Genomic DNA, 22,170 nt, shown 5'->3' with positions numbered 1-22,170 from the left:
ATTTTGGGGTGTGGAGATGTGGGACTTATGGAATTTGGAACTTATGGAATTTGGGACTTAAGGAATTTGGGACTTGTGGAATTTGGGACTTGTGGAATTTGGAACTTATGGAATTTGGGACTTATGGAATTTGGAACTTATGGAATTTGGGACTTAAGGAATTTGGGACTTGTGGAATTTGGAACTTATGGAATTTGGGACTTATGGAATTCGGAACTTATGGAATTTGGGACTTGTGGAATTTGGGACTTGTGGAATTTGGAACTTATGGAATTTGGGACTTATGGAATTTGGAACTTATGGAATTTGGGACTTAAGGAATTTGGGACTTGTGGAATTTGGAACTTATGGAATTTGGGACTTATGGAATTCGGAACTTATGGAATTTGGAACTTGTGGAATTTGGAACTTGTGGAATTTGGAACTTATGGAATTTGGGACTTATGGAATTCGGAACTTATGGAATTTGGAACTTGTGGAATTTGGAACTTGTGGAATTTGGAACTTATGGAATTTGGGACTTATGGAATTCGGAACTTATGGAATTTGGAACTTGTGGAATTTGGAACTTGTGGAATTTGGAACTTATGGAATTTGGGACTTATGGAATTCGGAACTTATGGAATTTGGAACTTGTGGAATTTGGAACTTATGGAATTTGAGAATAACCGAACTTAGGACTTATGGAATTTGTGACTTATTGAATTTGAGACTTGTGGAATTTGGAACTTATGGAATTTGGCACTTATGGCAGTATCCAACGATTACTCATTTCTTAGGTAATTTCAATATCAAACTTCTAACGAAAAGTATGAATCACATTGCCAAAAAATCGAACATGAGTCATCCTTGCATCCGCCCATTCAGTAATTATCATTGCAGTTCAGTGAGTCAACAAATCGTCTTAAAACCTTTATTGAGTATCAATCGTACAGAAATATTAATCTCATAATAATTTCGCTAAACATCGAGATCTTACAAGAGAGCTTATACCTAATTCTTTACTTATACTTTATTTCCACCTTGCTAATCTCACATTTCCTCAAACAGAGTCCGAAAGAAATTCTTAATTTCTAAGAATAATATCTTGTGAATCGTAAGTATTACATTTAGGGTGAGTATCTTAAAGGCAACAGAGGTCTCAAATCCTTATTAAGCATGCTCGAAGGATTATTAAGATCGCGTACAGCTTGATGAGTCCTCGTCCTCGCGTCGTCCCTCGTCAACTCGTTTCTTTCCAACACTTTGTCCAGTATCTTCTTCAACTGCGACCCGATTCCACCCTCTGCGGACGTTTCGAGGGTGTTCAAAACTTCGTCGGAGTAGCCTGTGTATTTCCCGAATCCTTGCTTCCTGGCGTCCTTACTCAGGGAGTCGTAAAGGTTCGCTAGTTGCTGAAGAGTCGCGCTGGGTCGCACGTTGGCACGTCGCAAGTAGCTGCTTAAACTTGGCCTTGGAACTTGCGTCACCTTTTCACCTAGACGTGTGAACCTACGGTTGAGGAAAATCAAGGTTAATCGATTATTATGTGGAAGATGTAAGGAATATATAGTGGAAGATATGAGGATAATTAATTATTTATTATTAAGTTTATAATAATGATTAAATATATAAGGTAATAAGGTAAGGTTTGATGATATTTTTGGTAACCTCAAAATTTATGCTACTCTTCATAAGATAATTTTAATGTCAACTTTGAGGATGAATGAAAGTCTAAGTTATGTTGAATTGTTCGTGTTGAAGCTTATATTGATATTAGTGTTAATATTTTAAATAATATTAATGTCACTTCAATAATTTAATTTTGTCATGTTCTATTTAACATTTAACATTGTCATGCTGCTCTTTTCAAGATAAGTCTAATATCAACTTTGATGATTATAAGTTTAAGTTATGTTGAATAGTTCATGTTGAAGCTTGCATTGACATCAGTGTTAATATTCTAAACAATATTAATGTCATTTTAACAATTTAACATTGTCATTTTCTATTTAATATTGTCATTTTGTATTTAACATTGTCATGTTCTATTTAATATTGTCATTTTCTATTTAATATTGTCATTTTGTATTTAACATTGTCATGTTCTATTTAATATTGTCATTTTCTATTTAATATTGTCATGTTCTATTTAATATTGTCATGTTCTATTTAATATTGTCATTTTTTATTTAACATTGTCATGTTCTATTTAATATTGTCATTTTTTATTTAACATTGTCATGTTCTATTTAACATTGTCATTTTTTATTTAATATTGTCATGTTCTATTTAACATTGTCATTTTTTATTTAACATTGTCATGTTCTATTTAACATTATCATTTTTTATTTAACATTGTCATGTTCTATTTAACATTATCATTTTTTATTTAACATTGTCATGTTCTATTTAATATTGTCATTTTTTATTTGACATTGTCATGTTTTATTTAATATTGTCATTTTCTGTTTAACATTGTCATGTTCTATTTAACATTGTCATTTTTTATTTAACATTGTCATGTTCTATTTAATATTGTCATTTTGTATTTAACATTGTCATGTTCTATTTAACATTATCATTTTTTATTTAACATTGTCATGTTCTATTTAACATTATCATTTTTTATTTAACATTGTCATGTTCTATTTAATATTGTCATTTTCTATTTAACATTGTCATGTTCTATTTAACATTGCCATTTTTTATTTAACATTGTCATGTTCTATTTAATATTGTCATTTTCTATTTAACATTGTCATGTTCTATTTAACATTGTCATTTTTTATTTAACATTGTCATGTTCTATTTAACATTGTCATTTTCTATTTAACATTCTCATATTCCACATAACATTTACCACCCTCATCATCAAACTACCCCAACAAAAATCCCAAACACCTCAAATTCTTTCTTTCTCCTCACCTAGTCTCATCCTCTTCGTCCTCCCCAGTCTCCTTCTCCCCACCAACTCCCAAGATGCTCTTCGACTCTCCAGAAACCTCCACATCCACAAACTTAGACGTAGTAGGTTTTATAATTTCATAAATATCCTGCACCACGCTATCAATGCTTGGTTTCTTATCTTCCTCCCCATCTGATTGATGTTCCCCAGAACCAGAGCTCTTTGTGGTAACTTCTAAGTTTACCTCCTTGATAAACGAAGTTTCTACACCCAGAGAGGAAGCCGTCGGTTCGTGATTTTCTTCAGGAACTTCTTGATTCGCCTCTTCGGCGAGATGCACCTCCTCCGACGCCTCGTAATTCGATTCTGGCGTCGCGTAGTTCACTTCCGGTGTTTCCTGGTTGATCTCCGGCGATTCCTGGTGACTGGAGCTGTCAATCGATTCCTCCGAAGCGTTGTTTATTGACTCTTCATCGATTTCGCTTTTTGTAGAGATTTCAATATCAATTAGTGTTTCGTTTGCTGCTGACGGTGCGTCAATTTTTATGTTCTCGTGTGGAGTTGTACTTTCGTCGTCTGGGACGGTTGACTGAGTTTGTGCAACTGGTTGACTGGTTGTGGATGTTGAAGACGTGGAGGCTTCCGAAGTTTCTTCGGATTGGATGAGTTTCAGTTGCTCTACTGCGTGAAATATTACCTGTCGATGAAATTATAAATTAATTTTTGTTAATAAGTAATTTTGTTTAATTGTAGTTAGTAGGTAGTGGTAGGTAGTTAGTAGATGGGTAGTTTAATTGTAGGTAGTGGGTAGCTAGTAGGTACTGGGATGATTAGGTGGGATTTGAGGTGGCACTGATTCTGGAAGTTGGGACTTGGGGAGTTAGGACGTAGGGAGCTTGGGATTTTAGGAATTTACGATCTTAGAAATTTGGGACCTTGAGAGTTTGGGGCTTTGGGAAATTTAGGACCTTAGGGGTTTGGGAGCTTGAGGAGTTGGGGTCGTGGGAGTTTGGAACCTTGAGAATTTGGGACCTTGAGAGTTTGGGGCTTTGGGAAATTTAGGACCTTAGGAATTTGGGAGCTTGAGGAGTTGGGGTGGTGGAAATTTGGAATCTTGAGAATTTGGAACCTTGAGGAGTTGGGGTGGGTGGAAATTTGGAACCTTGAGGAGTTGGGATGATGGGAGTTTGGAACCTTGAGAATTTTGGACCTTGAGGAGTTGGAGTGGTGGAAATTTGGAATCTTGAGAATTTGGGACCTTGAGGAGTTGGGGTGGTGGAAATTTGGAACCTTGAGGAGTTGGGGTGATGGGAGTTTGGAACCTTGAGAATTTTGGACCTTGAGGAGTTTGGGTGGGTGGAAATTTGGAACCTTGAGAAGTTGGGGTGGTGGGACTTTGGAATCTTGAGAATTTGGAACCTTGAGGAGTTGGGGTGGGTGGAAATTTGGAACCTTGAGGAGTTGGGATGATGGGAGCTTGGAACCTTGAGAATTTGAGACCTTGGGAAATTTAGGGCTTTAGGAATTTGGAAGCTTGAGGAGATGGGGTGATGGAAATTTGGAACCTTGAGAAGTTGGGGTGGTGGAAATTTGGAACTTCCGAAAATTAGGACGTTAGGAATTTGAAACGATTCTTACTTGGAACCTTGAGAATTCGTTACGGTGAGGTTTCAAGATCTTGAGAACTTAGGACATTGTACCTTCAGACCTCAGGCATTTAGAACATTAGAAATTTAGAACCTTGAGGCTACGTTCCCCAGATAACATTTTATTGCACTTATCAAATTCCTAAATTCTTACATTCCTAAATTCCTAACTTCCCAACTTCCAAAATTCTCAAATTGTCAAAATCGCAGTATACTATCCCACGCTTCCACACATCAATTTCCAATAAATCTAACGTAACACTTACCTGCATAGCAGCCGGAAGATACGAGTCCGAGTACACGGGCTTCGAAAACGCCGGGGAATTTCTAATGATCCCAGCGATCGCCTGGAGCAAGGAATATTAATTAATAGTTACGTCAATCTACGGTCAGATTATTCAAATAAATGGAATTGTTAGTGGTCCAAGTTCTTCTCCATTAGTACGATGCTATAAAACATGGGAAGAATGACCGTAAAAACGACTTCGAATGACGGTTCGAAGTAGAACTAACCCGGTGTCAAGTTCAGAGGATAATTAAGTCGTTCTTGGAAAAGTTGGGGAAATCGTGTCCCATGGTTCTTTGAAGAAGAAAGTTGACGAGAGGAGTTTGAACGGACGTAATTATTGTTAAACTGAAACTTCTGCATTGGAATATTGTTATAAGAGATATACTTCCATACTATTATAGTAATATAATAGTGTATACTATAGTTAGACTACTATACTTTATTGTAATAGCACCATATTATTACATTACTGTACTACTATAATATTTCACTACTGCATCACTATATTTTTATATTGTTAGACTGCTGGACTATTAGACTACTAGACTATTAGACTACTATACTAGAAGACTACTAGACTATTAGACTACTATACAAGTAGACTACTAGACTACTAGACTAGTGGACTACTATACAAGAAGACTATTAGACTAATAGACTACTATACTAGTAAACCACTAGACTATTAGACTACTATACTAGTAGACTAATAGACTACTAGACTAGTGGACTACTATACTAGAAGATTACTAGACTAGTGGACTACTATACTAGAAGATTACTAGACTAGTGGACTACTATACTAGAAGATTACTAGACTATTAGACTACTATACAAGTAGACTAATAGACTACTAGACTAGTGGACTACTATACAAGAAGACTATTAGACTAATAGACTACTATACTAGTAAACCACTAGACTATTAGACTACTATACTAGTAGACTAATAGACTACTAGACTACTAGACTACTATACTAGTAGACTAATAGACTACTAGACTACTAGACTACTATACTAGAAGACTACTAGACTAATAGACTACTATACTAGTAAACCACTAGACTATTAGACTACTATACTTGTAAACTACTATACTACTAGACTACTACACTAGAAGACTACTAGACTAATAGACTACTATACTAGTAAACTACTAGACTATTAGACTACTATACTAGTAGACTAATAGACTACTAGACTACTATACTAGTAGACTACTAGACTCCTATACTACTATACTACTATACCAATATACTAATATACTACTATTCTGCTATACTACTATTCTGCTATACTACTATACTACTACACTACTATACTACTATACCACTATACCACTATATTACTAAACAGCTATACTCCTATACTCATGTTTTGCTGTACTCCCACATTACTGCACTACTACACTACTATAGTATTATAGTGCTGCACTACTATACTAGTGCATTCATGCATTACTACACTCCCATATTACTATACTATTACACTACCATACCACTACATCCTTGTACTACTATAATACCATACTGCTGCACTATTATACTACTATATTATACATTGCACTATTATACTATACAGTTATACTCCCATATTCCTCTACTACTATCCTACCATACTATTCTCTTACTACTATCCTACCATACTTCACTATACTTCTCCACCCACGAACAACATAACTTACCTGTCTAAACAGAAGAACAACAACGAAACCGTAAACCACCTTCATATTTCCCCACCAAAATGTCCTCACTATTCAAAAAAACTACCCAGTAATTACACACAAGAAATTCGAAAGAATGATTTCAAAGTAAGCGCCAGCTCGATCCCATTATCGACCCGCAGTCCTCAAAGCGCGATCAGACTGCGCCAGACTGTCGTCGCGAATCGCAAGTAGCGTCGGAGGTCGTCTGGGGAAAAAAAGCACAGGGTCCTCGGATTCCTCTATTTTCCTCGACCGGATCAAGGTTCGCGGTCGAGCGTCGCCACGAGACTGGTCTCGAAAAGGCTCGTAACGGTTCCAGCTCGTCCTCGGTGGCTCGCACACCTATATCATGCTCGATCGCACACGCGAACGATCGCGGTTCGCAGGAGTGTGTCGACGATCGCTCTAGACGAGGAAGAACGAGTCGTAGCCGGCCATCGTGACACTTAAATTAAGTTGCGATCGGTATGCATCGTACGGTTCGACGTACGTGGACAACCGACCGCTATGCGAGCTCGTTCCGCGAACTTCTTGGTTTTTGTAGACGCTTTTGGTGATGCTTTGTGGGGTTTGGTGGGTGGGGAGAGGTTACTTTGGGGATTTTGGGATTTGGGGAATTGGGAGAGGTGGAGGGAGGGAATGAGGGACGGGGAGTTGGATTTGGAGGTGTGGGAAGTTGGAGATATGGGCATTTGGAGATTTAGGGATTTGGAGAGTTAGGGATTTGGAGAGTTAGGGATTGGGAGATTTAGGGATTTGGAGATTTGGGTAGTTGGAGATTTAGGGATTTGGAGATTTAGGGATTGGGAGATTTAGGGATTTGGAGATTTGGGTAGTTGGAGATTTAGGGATTTGGAGATTTGGATATTTGGAGATTTGGAGATTTAAGGATTTGGAGATTTAGGGGTTGGGAGATTTAGGGATTTGGAGATTTGGGTAGTTGGAGATTTAGGGATTTGGAGATTTGGGGATTTGGGGATTTGGAGGTTTAGGGATTTGGAGATTTAGCAATTTAGAGATTTAGGGATTTGGAGATATAGGCACTTGGAGATATGGGTAGTTGGAGATTTAGAGATTTGGAGATTTGGAGATTTGGAGATTTGGAGATTTGGAGATTTAAGGATTTGGAGATTTAGGGGTTGGGAGATTTAGGGATTTGGAGATTTGGGTAGTTGGAGATTTAGGGATTTGGAGATTTGGGGATTTGGGGATTTGGAGATTTGGGGATTTGGAGATTTGGAGATTTAGCAATTTAGAGATTTAGGGATTTGGAGATATAGGCACTTGGAGATTTAGGTAGTTGGAGATTTAGGGATTTGGAGATTTGGATATTTGGAGATTTGGAGAGTTAGGGATTTGGAGATTTAGCAATTTAGAGATTTAGGGATTTGGAGATATAGGAACTTGGAGATATAGACATTCGGAGATTTGGGTAGTTGGAGATTTAGAAATTTAGAGTTTCAGATATTTGGAGATTTAGGGATTTTGAGATATAGGCATTCGGAGATTTTTGAATTTAGAGATATAGGCATTTGGAGATATACACATTTGGAGATGTAAGCATTTTGAGATACAGACACTTGGAAACACAAACACTTGAAGATATACGCATTTGGAGATTTAGTTCAAAATAAATGACCAACAATTGACCAGCAAATGTTGAATTATTAAATATTAAAATACTGAGTTACATAATTAAAAATTGAGACAAATCAAGTATAAAATAAAATGATCAAAAAATAGAATAAGGAGTTTACAATAGAATGTCATTATAACATATAGTTAATCGAAGACACGTGTTGAGAACCGGTTGGCATTTCTCCCGATTCTATCCATAAGCGAATCTCCTTGAAGACCCTTGTCTCGTTCTTTTTCGCTCGAAATCCTCTGTCACGGCCTTGTACAAGGTCGCAGTCTTCCGAGAACGAAAGTACAGATCACTGGCTACCGAATTCGTTTTCTCTGATTCACTTTCCGTACAATCGGTACTGTTGTATGCGAACATCGGAGTGGTGGTAAAGGTAAACGAGGCGTATATGCTGAATGCATGCGCATAAATGGATCAAGTACGTATGCAGATGCAGCAAATGATATCGGTAGCAATATGTAGTGGTGACATTAGTAATAGCAATTGTGGCTTTAATAATAGCAGTAATAGTGACAGTAGGAAATTTAAATGGTAATCAACATATTTTGGAGAATACGGGAATTATTGTTGAAATTTTTAAGCGTGAAACTAGATGGTATGCAAAATATTTTAGTATGGTTATTTGAGGATTTGTCAGATTTTCATGGTTCATAGATTCGTAATACATAATTCTTCATTTTTATGGTTCATAATTTAATTTACTGTCATCTATTTCAATTTTTAATAATTCAATATTTGTTACAATTTTTAGTAATTTATTTTAATACATAAACTTTCATTTTTATGATTAATAATTTAATTCAATGTGCAATTATTTATTACAGATTTTAATAATTGTCTCTGTAATAAACTCATTTCAATTTCTAACAATAAATTTCACTTATGAACATGTATACCATAAAAATGTATAAACGATGAGGTAATAACCTCCATGAAGAAGATGTACCATCCTTTTCAACGTCGAAGCAAAATGTATACATAATTTGGCAACGCGCTCTTATCAAGCATGAGGGTACCACCATTCGATAAGAAGATGTGTACGAAATGCTATATATTGAATGCTCGCGGTGAGAGCACCGCTTACGTGCATTTCGATTATTGCTTTTCGTGGAAGCTCCGCGCAGACGAGTTCTATTCTGGGAATAAAGAGATTTTCGAAAACCATGTTCTGCAGAGTTTCAGTGTTCATCCTCGCGGTAACAGCGCTATTTAGAATTTTATTATACAATCTAAGATATTTTTATATTCCTTACATACTTGTTGAACGCTAAATATTTAGATTGTTGGGGTGTACGCGCAGCCCATCGATCAATCGATCGAGTCGGTCAACAGAGTCGATCGTGCGGCGCAGATAGAAGATGAGGATCCTTCTTCCACTTTGACGATTCAGATTGTGAGTACCAACTTACACAATACTTAAACAATGTACACAATAAACACCTTTAATATTATATATTAAGTGCATATAAAATCTGCATCATTTTACAAACATATAATATCGCATCACATACATAGAACGTGTAATTCAATCAAGAAAGTAGGTTTACTAGTAAACTGGGTTTGCTAAGAATTTTTTAATGAAACTTCCAAAAACCGCCCACATTTTTATTTTATTTCATGTACTCACTTTTATCCATTCAACAAGGTAAATATATATTGCAGTCCATTTTCTTCAAAAGCTTTGAAACTACTGTTAACACTAAAACTACCAAGCCGGTCAAATGACCGCCACAAGTTTCTCATTAAAAGGTATACATTTTGTTGAAGTACATTTCTTGAAATCAGAATTGATTTTCATCAAGACAAAGAATAAATGTGTGTACTAATTTATGTTTCATCGTCTGTTTATTTAATTTTCAACTTCATTTTTAATTTCAAATTAAGTACGCATTGTATGTCGGTAGGTTTACTGTTAAAGTCCTTGCAAAAATTTTAAATCGCATCTTTGCATCAAACTATAATTTCGTCACAAAGATAAAACATAAATTCCCCACAATTTACAGACCGACGGACCCACCACCATGAAACCAGGCTTCCTCACTTGGCTGCTAACGCCGTTGGCTCAGAGCCTGATCAACCCCCAATCTCTGTTGCAAAATGGCGTGACCCAACTGAAAGAAACTCTGAATAATCTTGGCTTCAGGACTAGCGAGAATATTAAAGCCAAACAACTGACCATTTCGGATAATTTGCTGCATGCTGCGGATGTAGACGAGACAGAATTCGACGCTAACAGATTGGAACCTACGGGACCGGGCAGTGCTTGGCTGCAGGAGAAGCGTAGCCCGTTCACGGATGGTGGATATAGGAAGTAGGGATGTGTTTGAGAGTTTCGGAAAGTTGGGAAGCTGGGGAAGGTTGGAAAGCTCGGGAATGGGATTTAGGGATTTGGGTAGTTGAAGAGGGAAATTTGGAGATTTGGGGGTTGGAAATTTGGGAGAGTGGAAACTTGGGGGAGTGGAAATTTGGGGGCTTGGAAATTTGGGAGAGTGGAAATTTGGGGGCTTGGAAATTTGGGAGAGTGGAAATTTGGGGGCTTGGAAATTTAGAGGAGTGGAAATTTGGGGGCTTGAAAATTTGGGGGAGTGGAAATTTGGGACATTACACATTTTGGGGGAGTGGAAATTTGGAGGCTTGGAAATTTGGGGGAGTGAAAATTTGAAACCTTGCAAATTTGGGGGAGTGGAAATTTGAAGGCTTGGAAATTTGGGGGCTTGGAAATTTGGGGGAGTGGAAATTTGGGACATTGCAAATTTTGGGGAAGTGGAAATTTGGGGGCTTGGAAATTTGGAACATTGCAAATTTGGGGGCTTGGAAATTTGGGAGAGTGGAAATTTGGGGGCTTGGAAATTTAGAGGAGTGGAAATTTGGGGGCTTGAAAATTTGGGGGAGTGGAAATTTGGGACATTGCAAATTTTGGGGGAGTGGAAATTTGGGGGCTTGGAAATTTGGAACATTGCAAATTTGGGGGCTTGGAAATTTGGGAGAGTGGAAATTTGGGGGCTTGAAAATTTAGGGGAGTGGAAATTTGGGGGCTTGGAAATTTGGGGGCTTGGAAATTTGGAATCTTGCAAATTTGGGGGAGTGGAAATTTGAAACCTTGCAAATTTGGGAGAGTGAAAATTTGGAACCTTGCAAATTTGGGGGGTTGGAAATTTGGAACCTTGCAAATTTGGGAGAGTGAAAATGTGGAACCTTGCAAATTTGGGGGCTTAGAAATTTGGTCCATTGCAAATTTGGCGGTGTAAAAATTTGAAATTGCAAAAATAGAAACTAGAAAGAAGCTAATAAATAAACTGAAATTCAAGAAATAACCGAGTGTTGTTCTGTAGCAATAAATAAACTAAACGAGCACATAATGACCGAAATTAATTGAAACTGTTGTACCTATTATCTAAAGACGCCCGAAAGAGGGGAATAAACAGACAGATTGAAGGCGGAGAAAGAAAGAAGAGATATAGAGCGCAAATAAAGTAAGCTGATAATTCTCTTGGAACGTGTGAGATAAAAGTGGAAATACTCTCGCTTGTGTCTGTTAGGTTTAGATGGAGACCCATGAGAAAGCTTTCAATAAATAAGCAGCTTTCGAGCTGGCGAAGAAATGCTTTTCCATTCTATATAGCGTTTTTTGATCACACTCCATTATACAAACAATAACCATAAATCTTGCAAAATATTCGCCATTTTGAAAACAATTCAATGACGTTTTAAAATTGTATTTATTCTCGGTGAAAAAGAATGGTGTTCAAACGCGATAAATAAAATATCAGTTTAATCATTCACAATTTTCGTATCTATTTTCCACAAAGCTTTTGATTTAAAAAACAATATGTTTACGGTCCTCTTTGTTCGCCCATTGCGAGTTTTCAATTCCCTTGTTTTGAGGTTGGCAGCGCTGAAATGACATTTAATTACTGCGCAAATATATCGTGTGGGTGTGTTGGTCCGTGGTTATTCACGAGCGCAAAAAGGAAAAGCTTAAACCAATCAGAGATTCGTTTACTCGTATGGTTTAATTTTTTATTGACGGAGGATTCGTTGACTCGAATAACTTGACGTTTAATAGTAAAAAATGCTAATAGGTGGGCGATATGTTGCGAGACGATATGAAACGTAATTTATTATATGGAGATTCAATGACGTCAGGTTATGAATATTGTCAATATTTTAGATATGAAATGTAGAGGATGTATGGCGTGTGGGATATGGCGATATAACGCGAGGTATGTATAATGTGTAGATTATACAATGTGTGAGAAATGTAACGTGAGTATTATACAGGGATAAGGTTTTACAGCGTGTGATGATAAATCGCAAATTTCCAAAACGGCGATATAATGCAAGGGATATATAACGTGTAAAATATACAATGTGTGAGAAATATAACATGTGTATTACACAGGGATAAGGTTTTACAGCGTGTGATGATACGTCACGAATTTTCAAAACGGCGATATAGCGCGAGGGATGTATAACGTGTAGAATATACAATGTGTGAGAAATATAACGCGTGTATTATACAGGGATAAGGTTTTACAACGTGTAGTGATGTGTCGAAAATTTCCAAAACGGCGATATATCGCGAGGGATATATAACGTGTAAAATATACAACATGTGAGAAGCATAACGTGTGTTTTATATAGCGACAAGGTTTTATAACACATAGCGATACGTTGCAAATTTTCAAAACGGCGATATAGTGCGAGGGTAATATTACGTGTAGAATATACAATGTGTGAGAAATATAACGTGTGTATTATACAGAGATAAGGTTTTACAGCGTGTGCTGATACGACGCAAATTTCCAAAATGGCGATATAGTGCGAGGGATATATTACATATAGAATATACAAAGTGTGAGAAGTATAACGTGTGTATTGTATAGCGACAATGTTATATAACACATAGCGTTACGTCACAAATTTCCAAAACGGCGATATAACACGAGGAATATTCTACACGTGAAATGTAATGCGTGAGGTGATATACCGTGTAGAATATGTTCGCGAAGTGATATTATGAGTGTAATGCACTGTAAATTGTGATATCACAAGGATAAACGGGTGGCAATATATCGCGAGGATATACCACGTGTCACATATACGCGTAGAACATGTTACGCGTGGAATATGCAACGTGTAACATAATACATAGAATATACAACTCGCGGCAATATAATGCGAGGCAATCTCATTATACAAAACATACAGTACACGTCAGACGATATAAACTTTGCAACGTGTGGGATGTAGAACGCGTGGGATATACTACACGTGGCTATATAATGCGTGATAATGATTTAACTCATTGAATGTTCAGTACAGACGTTAATTTACAAAAGCTCGAACCTAATTTCCTCCCTTCTGTATAAAGTCAAGTTTGAATTTTTTACCAATTACCCTCGCAATTAAAATATAAAGATCACAAAAAATCAGCATCCGAAGAGTTACAATTGAAAATCAGGACCAAACAATTCACTCGTTAGGTCGAAGAAAAAAAAGGTGTGAATCGTTTCGAACAACAGGCACGTTTGCTGCACCGTTAGCGCGGAAGCTCGCTTAAAAACACGGCGAAACAGCGACGGGGCTTTAATAACGTAGGCGTCAATCGATAAACCACATCGAGAAAAGATGGAACGTCTGGCACGTCCATTTTCGTGAGCACCTTGAAATCTTAGACGTCCAAAAATTCAAGGATCATCTCCAGATTTTCAAGAGTCCGCATGATGCACCGGATGCTTGTCTCATGGCGACTGTTTCGCTGCTTAACCCCGGAAGAACGTTGCCGGATTAGCCACGCCACCTCTGGCTGTCGTTATCGCGTGAAATTAACAGGGAGATTAGACAATTAGCCGGAGTCTCTGCGAGATGGAGTTCAGTCGGCCCGAGTGCAGTCTCGTTGATTCCCCTTTGTGACGGAGTGCAATTAACGGTGTAATTATTGCACAAATTGGACGGTACGAAAGTTCTTCACTCCTTGTTTTTGCCGCGATGTATATACGTCAAGTGGGACACGCTTTTTGTCTGGAATAGTTCCTTGATTAGGTAGTTGAGGATTTTGGGGATTATTTGACGGCTTAGGTACTTTGCAATTTATGCGAGGGTTTAGGGATTTATGGCTCAGAGACTTAGAGTTTTGGGATGTATGGTTTGGAAATCTGGGGATTTGGGGATGTAGAGAGGTAAGATCTAGGGACTTTGGGATATAGGAATTTGGAGGATTAAGGAGTTGGGGATCTAGGGATTTGGGGAGCTAGGGATTTGGAGAGCTAGAGATTTAGGGATGTAGGGATTTTTGTGCTTAGAGATTTGGGGATCTAGGGATTTGGTGAGCTGAGGATTCGGGGATCTAAGAATTTAGGGAGCTAAAGATTTCGGGATCTAGAGATTTAGGTGCCTAGAGATTTGAAGATATAGGAATTTGGGAGTCTAAGGATTTGGGGACCTAGGGATTTGGTGAGCTAAAGATTTGATGATATAGGGATTTGTGGACCTACATATTTGGGGACCTAAGGATTTGAGAAGCTAAAGAAATATAGGGATTTAGGTGCTTTGAGATTTGGAATTTAATGATTTGGGGAATTAAGTATCAGGGATTTAAAAAGCCTGGATTTACGAATACTACAATTTAAGAATTGGTGATCTAGGAACTGCTGATCTAGAGATTGAAATCTCAAGATTTTGGGACACAGAAATTGAAAAGCACAAGGATTTAGGGACACAAAGACCCATAGTGATTTGATTACATACAGGTATAGGAATATACCGTCCAATATTGTGATGTAGATATCTCGAGATATAGAGATCCCACGGTACCGACATACAACAATTCAAAGTATATAATCCAGAGATACATGGACAGATAGGATAAAGGAATGTATGAGAGTTTAGACATACGTTTCTAACGCACATATACCTTAAAATGTTCTATTCTAAATAGAACACAATTAATCTCCACTTCCATCATCAAAGAAACCGCGTTTCTATCTTCCTGGAAAGGGTTGACAAATTCAACGTGATGATATCGTCTCGTAGAATACATATGAAGGGGGAGTGGTTGGGGGTGGGGTGGTCTAGTAGTGGGGGCAGTAGTCACGGTTGTAGCGCGAGGGGCGGCAGTCGAGGCTTGTCAGTCGACCGAGCAGTACACGCGTCGTTGCTCTCGGCTCGAACGCGTGATAAACAACGTGTACGAAAACGGGACGCGATGTACAAACACGAGAAAGTTAAATTCGAGTGACAGTATGTTTCGCGTGTAACATATCACTCGAAGTTTTATCGTTGCGTGTTTTTTGTTTCTGTGTGTGTCCCGTACGAATCGGAACTCGGTTAATCGACCGTGCTACTGGAACGATCCCTTTCCCTTTCGACTAGAGAAAAAAGGACGTTTGTTCGTTCGAGGAGGATGAAAGAGAAAGAAAGCTCAGGGAGGGCAGCGCGGAAAGGGGCTGAGTGTTGCTTCCTTCGTAAAGGGTAAGTAGAACCACGTTTTATTATTAATTTATCTTCTTTGCCGTTCTGAGTGGAATACGTACATATTTTGTGTGCAAGAAGTCTTGTATAGACGCGGCAGATGTTTTATTGTAATGTTCGGCGAGAGATACGTAGTTTGAAAAGCAACATGGCGGCCGCACGAAATGCGCGGGATTTTGACAGTCGAAATAGGTTGGGTTAGGTTTAGCTAATGATACGTAACTTCTATGATTGCAATTCTTTAAATATTTTTATTAAATAATCTTTAGTATTAATGTATATATTTTTATACGATATAAATTATTCAGAGTACTTTACTGTTGCTATTATATCACTTCTGTTATTCAACTATGACATTATCATTATCGGAATTCTATTATAGTTCTATACTTCTATTATCGTACAATTTCACCGTTTAACACCATCTCTAACAGATACATTCGCTATTTAATTAACGACGTAATTGATCACGTATTGACAGACGAATTAATCGATTATGTATGAGCAATTAATTAACTCTGAGCCGATAGATTAATAGAATAACCAGATATTAACGGAGAAATCAATAACTATTTTATCAAAGGATTAAATAATTCCTTTATAATGCTCTTCACAAGTAAACTTTTTATTCTACCAAAAACTACACATGATTTATTTATTGTTAAAATTAATTCAGTTTAGTTGGAATAATATTTCATTCCACAATGTCTATCTGTTCTTTTTTGGTTAGCAAATTTATAACCGAGCGGAAACTTCATCGTAAACCGTGACAATCGTATAGTTTCCGGTGTAGTTTCCCGGAATATTTGGCGTTGCTCGCAGCATTATTTCAGCCAGTTGTTTCTTTCGAGAGACCGCAAGAGGCGAAACGATAATTTTATGCAAAATATCGAACTATTCGGGGACCAAAATTGGAAAAAGTTTGCGTTACAACTCGGTCCGGCCAATCGATACGAACGATTCCGATTGTAGAAGAGCTTTGAACAGTTATTCGTTCGACTAGTCGTCGAAATTAAATTTCGGTCGATTCAAATTTACTCGACAAACAATTTTATCGTTTTTTTTCTTTTCTTTTTTCACTCGTCGCTTTTCACCGCTCGAACTTCCCTGTTGTGTGCAATTTGATATTGCAACTGCGAAAGTGGTCAGGGGAAACGCGAGATTCAGCGAGAAAAGTATTATTATTGGCAGAAATTCCGATAACGGAAAACTGCTGAATTTTTCTGCAATCCTCAAAGTGTCCATTAAAGGTAATAAAAATCTGCGATGTTGCGTTACGCACTGGGAAAGGATTCTTCGAAACTACAATTTTTATTTCACTTTGTTCAATCAAATTTTATAATAATTCTGATTTACACTGGTGATTTAATATCGTAACGTGTATATTATTATTATTGTTCCAAGGTATATTGTCTGTTTTTTTGTTAACATTCAGTAGTTTTGAATATGATTCAGTATTTAACCACTGCCTCACGCGACCGCAATCCTGAGGACTTCCGTTTCTCGAACGCGATAACACGAACGAGTTTCGCCTTGAGCGATAAACGACTTTTCCTTAGCGAAACTTGAGCTGTTTTAGAAAAAGGGAATGAGTTATGTACACCGGAACGCTTGATGAAGTTCGCAACATTTTATGAAGCTACGTGGAAATTACCGTAAATTCTCGCGGACGTAATTCGGATGCTACTCGCTTAGGGAATTTGAATTTTGGCGCGCAAGCGCTTGAGAAAATGTAAAGATGTCTACTTGCAATTATTAATTTGGTCAAATGACTGTTAGGTTTCTTTTAAATAAAGATTTTTACATTTTAAGTAATGTAATTAATTAATATAACTCTTTTCGACTGTGAACGAATTTGAATTTTGGCGCGCAATTTTTGGAGGGAAAGAATGTAAAGATGTCTACTTGCAATTATGGATTTGATCAAACGATTGTTAGGTTTATTTCAAATAATTGTTCTGTTACTTTAAGTAATGTAATTAATTAATACAACTCTCTTCGACTGAGACAACGAATTTGAATTTTGGCGCGCAATTTTTGGAGGGAAAGATCGTAAAGATGTCGGCTTAACATTACGAATTAGATTAAAAGACTCTCAGGTTTATTTTAAATAATACTTCTGTCATTTAAAATAATAATTGTAACATTGTAAGTAATTAACTGTAAAAGTAAGTTTCATAAGTAAGGAAATATATTTACTTGCTCTAAGTTCGATTTTTGGCGCGCATTTTGAAAAGAATATGGGCTTAATAATAAAATTACACAATTTATTTTATGTAATTCATTTTAAATAATGCTTCTAACATTTTAAGCAACAAAATAAAATAAAGAAGTCAATATATTTTCTGAAGATAATTGATTTCCATCAAAGTAAAGAATTAGTGAACACACAAATTATATTTCCCTCGTATTTAATTTTCAATCCGAAGATAAACGCGCACCAGGTGAAGAGTTAATATAATGGAAAAGTAATATCATAACGTGATTTATCATGTCCTCTTTATGGTTTTCATTTGTGTAACCGAAGGATTGTTTGCAGTTCTCAGCGTCGTTAGAGATTGCTGACCCTTCAAAGGGAAAACTCATCCATTCCGAGAATCTTCTTTCGCCTTTCCCTCGGCTGCCTCTTACATGATGTATCGGTTCGTAATAAAACGAGTTACATATCGAGATGAGTTTGATCGATCGATATACCCAGAACGTTTTCCATCGGTGTTCCCTGAAACCGAATGAACGTTCAAATAATTGTTTTCTGCACCACTCGAGGACGCGTATCTCTCTTCAAATTAACTTGAACATTTTTTTTCACCATTGAATTTAAGCTGAAGCTGACATTTTTTTATTCTCCATGCAATTTTTAATTTTCAGAGGTTTCGTGCTCTGAATTAAATTTCTAAATTTTGACACTCACTGGGAAATTTTTCTACTGTAGGACTTTTTTGACATTTCTCGTTACATTTTTCAACTTTGATATTTTAGAACTTGCACTTTGCAACTTTTTACCATTTCAAATTTCCCACTTTTCATAGGTGGTTTCCGATTTTTTAACTTTGGATCTCTCACTTCGCAACTTTTAATTTTTTCAAATTTTAACACAATTTTCAACTTCCAAATTTTAGAACACTCGCCTTATAATTCTTTAAATTTTAGAATTCTCGTATTACAATTTTCGGTGTTCAAATATCAGAGCTTCTGCAACATTGCACTTCCTCAAATTTCCGTACCTCAATTTTCACGTAGATTACCTCAGTACTAAAACGTTAAATTAAATTTTGCAAAACCCAGACGTCAAAGCTTGAAAAAAGAAAGTAGCCAGTTTGTGACTGAACCTCTTCGTTTAGTGTCCATTCAATTACAAAAGGAGTTGCCTAAAATACTTGACCTTTGAGCTCTCGTATCCGGCACTTATTGAATCGTGGCTGACCTTGCACGGATGAAACTACTGGCCTCGAGGCGGAAGCGGTGCGAGGAGGGTTCTTCAGGGTCTCTATCCTTTAGTTTTCCCTTTTGTTACACGATGGGTGGTGGACAGTCACCTTTTGCCGCTCGCGTGTTCTTACGTCACCAGACAGACTTCTGCCTTCTTGTTTTTGACATTTGCCACGGACAAATAAACGACCCAGTGACGTAATTCATTGATAATTGAACGGTATTCGATCGGATGCCCCCTATAGAGCATCATATACGTCTACAATTCTCTTTTTGCGTTTCCGTTTGATGTATTATTCCGTTCGATGGTACTCGTTCCTTTAATAATGGCGGCTTGCTGCGTCAGTTCTTTGTTCGACGAGAACAATGATGTTTTTGGCAATGTGGAACACTAGACGCTTTACACTATAACACGGTATATCCATTTGATACTGTAACAGTTTTTATCTTGGTCCTCTTATTTTTAATCCGGAGTGATATCAAATTTTAAGCCATGGAAGAGCACCTAATCGAAGCTCTAATTTGTATTAAAATAAACGGTATGTCGGAAAATTAATTTTTCTTATTAAAAATACATTCCTTTCGCATCAATACACCGATGGAACAGCTCACATAACGTTAACATAGGTTTTTTTATATCGTTTTGCGATTCAAACAATCAATCAAACACCCTTGGTCACAGCTGCTTGCACTTTTCTTCCTACGAAGAAATTACGGCGCAGGATATTGCAGCGCGGGGAATTACGGTGCCTGGAATTATGACGCATAGAACTAACAACGCGTGGAACTACGACGCGTGGAACTTCGACATGTGGAATTGTGACGCGTGGATTTACGGTGCGTGGTATTACAGCGTGGGGAATCACAGCGCATGGAATTACGTGTGGAATTAATAATGCGTAGAACTACGTCGCGTGGAATTAATAACGCGAGGAATTACGACGCATGGAACTACGACACGTGGAACTACGACGCGTGGAATTACAACGCGTGGAATTGCAATGCGTAGAATTATGACACGTGAAACTAAGACACATGGAATTAATAACGTGCGGAATTCCGACGCGTGGAATTACAACGCGTGGAATTACAACGCGTAGAATTATGACGCGTGGGATTAATAACGTGTGGAATTACGATGCGTGGAACTACGTCGCGTGGAATTATAACGCGTGGAATTGCAATGCGTAGAATTATGACGCGTGGAACTATGACACATGGAATTAATAACGTGTGGAATTCCGACGCGTGGAACTACGATGCGTGGAATTACAACGCGTAGAATTATGACGCGTGGAATTAAATAACGTGTGGAATTACAACGCGTGGAACTACGACGCGTGGAATTACAACGCGTGGGATTACAATGCGTAGAATTATGACGCGTGAAACTACGACGCATGGAATTAATAACGTGTGGAGTTCCGACGCGTGGAATTACAACGCGTGGAATTACAATGCGTAGAATTATGACGCGTGGAACTACGACGCATGGAATTAATAACGTGTGGAATTCCGACGCGTGGAACTACGATGCGTGGAATTCCGACGCGTGGAACTACGATGCGTGGAATTACAACGTGTGGAATTACGACGCGTGGAATTACAACGCGTAGAATTATGACTCGTGGAACTACGACGCGTGGAATTACGATACGTATAAGTCTTCCATAAAGTAAAGTATGCACTCAGGATAAGAGTTACAATCCGAACAAAAATTTCAAGATAAGAACATTGTTGGACAACAGAGGCTAACGTGCAAGGGAATTTGAGCAAGTATGCGTTCCCACGTTCGAAGGAAACTTTTACGAGCTTTCTGGCCGCGTTTCCTCGCGATATCCTTCAGGGTTAAGCCGCAAGGTAAAGGCAAGAGACAAGATAGCCGCAAGCACGAAGGGTGCGCAACACCCTCTTTGGCTACGGCTTCCTTTTCGAGCGAGTTTCGTGCACGATAAGCGTATCGTTGCAGAGCTCTTTCGTATTCCACGAACGTTTCTGACTTCCTCGTAAATTCAGACCGTGAGATGGTTTGTAAGTACCTACACCGAACAGACTGCTGTATCTGGAAACTGTACAGATACATCGGACAACTTGTAGATGTGTGCAACCGAGGTGCAACGTAGACGTCTCTCGGAATAGGATAAGTGAAAGGTCCTTTGTCGGATGTCTTTGTCTTTGGGGATGAAATATTCTGATTTCAGTATGCGTTTGGGAAATTTCAAATATTCGAGTTTCATGAACTGGATGAACTTTTTACATTTAGATCTCAAAATCACTGCATTTCAAAATTTATTTTCAAATGTGCAAATTTTAGATTTCAAAAATTCTGAACTGCTTAAGATCAAATTCGTCGAATACCAAATTTGATAACTTTTAAATTAGTCTGATTTCAAATTTAATAAATTCCAAATTCCTCAAATTTCAAATTCACTAGATTCAAAATTCACTAAATCCCAAATTCCCCAAATTCCAAATTCCTCAAATTTCAAATTCCCCAAATTTCAAGGTCCCCAAATTCCAAATTCCCCAAATTCCAAATTCCCCAAATTCCAGATTCCCAAAATTCCAGATTCCCCAAATTCCAAATTTCCCAAATTCCAAATCCCTCAAATTCCAAATTCCCCAAATTCCAAATTCCCCAAATTCCAAATTCTCCAAATTCCAAATTCCCCAAATCCCAAATTTCCCAAATTCCAAATTCCCCAAATTCCAAATTCTCCAAATTCCAAATCCCTCAAATTCCAAATTCCCCAAATTCCAAGGTCTTCAAATTCCAAATCCCTCAAATTCCAAGGTCTTCAAATTCCAAATCCCTCAAATTCCAAATTCCCCAAATTCCAAGGTCTCCAAATTCCAAATCCCTCAAATTCCAAATTCCCCAAATCCCAAATTTCTCAAATTCCAAATGCCCCAAATTCCAAATTCTCCAAATTCCAAATCCCTCAAATTCCAAATTCCCCAAATTCCAAGGTCTCCAAATTCCAAATCCCTCAAATTCCAAATTCCCCAAATTCCAAATCCCTCAAATTCCAAATTCCCCAAATCCCAAATTTCTCAAATTCCAAATTCTCCAAATTCCAAATCCCTCAAAT

The 22,170-nt window shown here is 37.6% G+C and overlaps 3 protein-coding genes across 8 annotated transcripts in view; 2 read left to right on the top strand and 1 right to left on the bottom strand.

Moving 5' to 3' along the window:
* Positions 1 to 899: 899 nt before the first annotated feature.
* Positions 900 to 7,034, bottom strand: ImpE3 (Ecdysone-inducible gene E3). Its single transcript, XM_003703638.3, has 4 exons — positions 6,508 to 7,034; positions 4,800 to 4,880; positions 2,908 to 3,584; positions 900 to 1,491 (listed from the first exon to the last, which is right to left on the bottom strand). The coding sequence occupies exons 1-4, from the start codon at positions 6,550 to 6,552 to the stop codon at positions 1,110 to 1,112; spliced, it is 1,185 nt and encodes a 394-aa protein (XP_003703686.2). The 5' UTR covers positions 6,553 to 7,034; the 3' UTR covers positions 900 to 1,109.
* Positions 7,035 to 8,986: 1,952 nt separating this feature from the next.
* Positions 8,987 to 13,495, top strand: LOC105662566 (uncharacterized). The gene is made up of 3 exons (XM_012286046.2): positions 8,987 to 9,372; positions 9,456 to 9,569; positions 10,180 to 13,495. Exons 1-3 carry the CDS (start codon positions 9,235 to 9,237, stop codon positions 10,489 to 10,491), a joined length of 564 nt encoding a protein of 187 aa, XP_012141436.2. The 5' UTR covers positions 8,987 to 9,234; the 3' UTR covers positions 10,492 to 13,495.
* Positions 13,496 to 15,285: 1,790 nt separating this feature from the next.
* LOC100878744 (uncharacterized) overlaps positions 15,286 to 22,170 on the top strand; it is a 75,503-nt gene continuing 68,618 nt past the window's right edge. For all 6 annotated transcript variants that reach the window (XR_013040661.1, XR_013040659.1, XR_013040657.1 and 3 more), the window contains exon 1: positions 15,286 to 15,649. The gene's annotated coding sequence lies outside the window, so the exon portion shown is untranslated. The remainder of the gene's footprint in view (positions 15,650 to 22,170) is intronic.

This window comes from Megachile rotundata, chromosome 15, assembly GCF_050947335.1.
Source record: "Megachile rotundata isolate GNS110a chromosome 15, iyMegRotu1, whole genome shotgun sequence".
Classification (NCBI taxonomy): Eukaryota; Metazoa; Arthropoda; class Insecta; order Hymenoptera; family Megachilidae; genus Megachile; species Megachile rotundata.
The sequence above is the reverse complement of the archived record's forward strand: the minus strand, read 5'-3'. Positions and strand labels throughout refer to the sequence as shown.

Coding starts and splice junctions, on each gene's coding strand:
- ImpE3 (XM_003703638.3), bottom strand. CDS start 6,552: ATGAAGGTGGTTTACGGTTTCGTTGTTGTTCTTCTGTTTAGACAG. Junction 4,881..6,507: donor TTGTTCTTCTGTTTAGACAG/GTAAGTTATGTT, acceptor TCCTTGCTCCAG/GCGATCGCTGGGATCATTAG. Junction 1,492..2,907: donor GACGAAGAGGATGAGACTAG/GTGAGGAGAAAG, acceptor CCTCAACCGTAG/GTTCACACGTCTAGGTGAAA.
- LOC105662566 (XM_012286046.2), top strand. CDS start 9,235: ATGCTCGCGGTGAGAGCACCGCTTACGTGCATTTCGATTATTGCTTTT. Junction 9,373..9,455: donor TTTCAGTGTTCATCCTCGCG/GTAACAGCGCTA, acceptor CTAAATATTTAG/ATTGTTGGGGTGTACGCGCA. Junction 9,570..10,179: donor CCACTTTGACGATTCAGATT/GTGAGTACCAAC, acceptor CACAATTTACAG/ACCGACGGACCCACCACCAT.